At 45.2% G+C, this 1,499-nt stretch overlaps 1 protein-coding gene across 11 annotated transcripts in view; it reads left to right on the top strand.

Moving 5' to 3' along the window:
• grm8a (glutamate receptor, metabotropic 8a) overlaps positions 1–1,499 on the top strand; it is a 349,513-nt gene that overhangs the window by 307,838 nt on the left and 40,176 nt on the right. For all 11 annotated transcript variants that reach the window (XM_036210217.1, XM_036210211.1, XM_036210215.1 and 8 more), the window contains one exon: positions 1,308–1,454. In XM_036210217.1, coding sequence (XP_036066110.1) covers positions 1,308–1,454 — 147 coding nt within the window. The remainder of the gene's footprint in view (positions 1–1,307; positions 1,455–1,499) is intronic.

Raw genomic sequence — 1,499 nt, forward strand, 5'->3', positions numbered from 1 at the left:
TGGAGTTAGTGTCTGTGCTTGTGTTGCATTATGGGACTTGAGTGTTTTACCGGCACCATGAGTGAGAGTGGTGTGTGTATGAGTGAGGATCCTCATAGTGTCGGTTGTTCTGTGGTTCGGAACTGTTAAAAAAAATGGTAGTCAAGATGTTGACACCATCAGGTCTCCATGGCCTGCGTGTGCGCTTCTTACTCCAACCACGAAGAATCGTACAGTGTATGGGACACAAGTGATATCTGGATTAAATCTGCCAGTCATCTGTGGCTCTGCTCCCACCCAAATCGCTACAATATATTTCCTTTCAACATTTTAAATTATTATCAAAACATTTCTGAAAAAGCGCCACTGAGCCGCAAGGGAGTGCTTGAAGAGCCGCATGCGGCTCCGGAGCCGCAGGTTGCCGACCCCCGCCCTATACACACGTTCAAGAACACGCGTTTGGAGAGTTCTACAACGTCCGGTACAAGCCTGGTGTGATAGCAGCATTTGTGATTGCCGTGACCTATTACCCGCAGCATACCCATAGGAAAATACGCATGAATATTTTTACTCTCGGGGCTCGTTGAACGGTCTATAACTTTTACATTTTGTGCAGGCCACCAATGTGCCCGTTATACACCTTCAGATTGCCCGTGCCCACCAATTGTGACTAAAGCAAAAGGAAAACAACAATAATATCAACTGTCAAAGTCTTGAGTCAGTTATTTCTGCAAACTAATGAACAATTGAGATCCAACTTTTCGGTCCTTATGGATTTTTTTTTTTTTCAAATGAGCTCAAAATCTTTGCTTCTAACTTACTACTTTAATCCACTATCTTGGCAGAACACCAACCTGAGGGACTGACAGACTTCCCGTCAAACTCTCCACATGCTGAATCGCAAATTCAAACGCATATTGAAATCCCGCACCAGGCATGCTGGAGAGCTCGGGGATTCACTCCGTTGCCAGCCTGAAACGAGCACAAACGATCAATATCCAGACATGGATGAACATATGTGCACAAACAAAGTCGCATGCAATGAGATGTCTATGCCAGAGCCTATCATGAACCGGTTTCATGCTTGGTGTCGGTTCAAAAGCCTTCAGGAAAATCATCAAAAGGTTTTGTTGGGATGATTGTACTCCCATTGAAACCCTTTTTGCAGGTAACAGAATGCTAACAGGCTGTTAACACATTAACGTGCGCTTTGGCAGATGCTGCATACTCACTTTGTGGCTGGATCTCATCCCATAAAAGAACGTTTATTTTCTCATTTAGGCCAAAATAACCTGGAGTACTTGTTCACCTCTCGCTCATTTTCTCAGGTGGAGGCCATGCGTTGGAGGACAGGTGACCCGTCCCTGCCGCCCTCTGTCTGCAGCAACCCATGTAGAATGGGCGAAAGGAAAAAGGTGGTGAAAGGTGTGCCGTGCTGCTGGCACTGCGAACGTTGCGAGGGATACCACTATCAGGTAACAACACCAGAAAGTGTGCTTCTTTTTTTTTTTTTTTTTTTT

Source organism: Oryzias melastigma, linkage group LG23 (genome assembly GCF_002922805.2).
Source record: "Oryzias melastigma strain HK-1 linkage group LG23, ASM292280v2, whole genome shotgun sequence".
Lineage (NCBI taxonomy): Eukaryota > Metazoa > Chordata > Actinopteri > Beloniformes > Adrianichthyidae > Oryzias > Oryzias melastigma.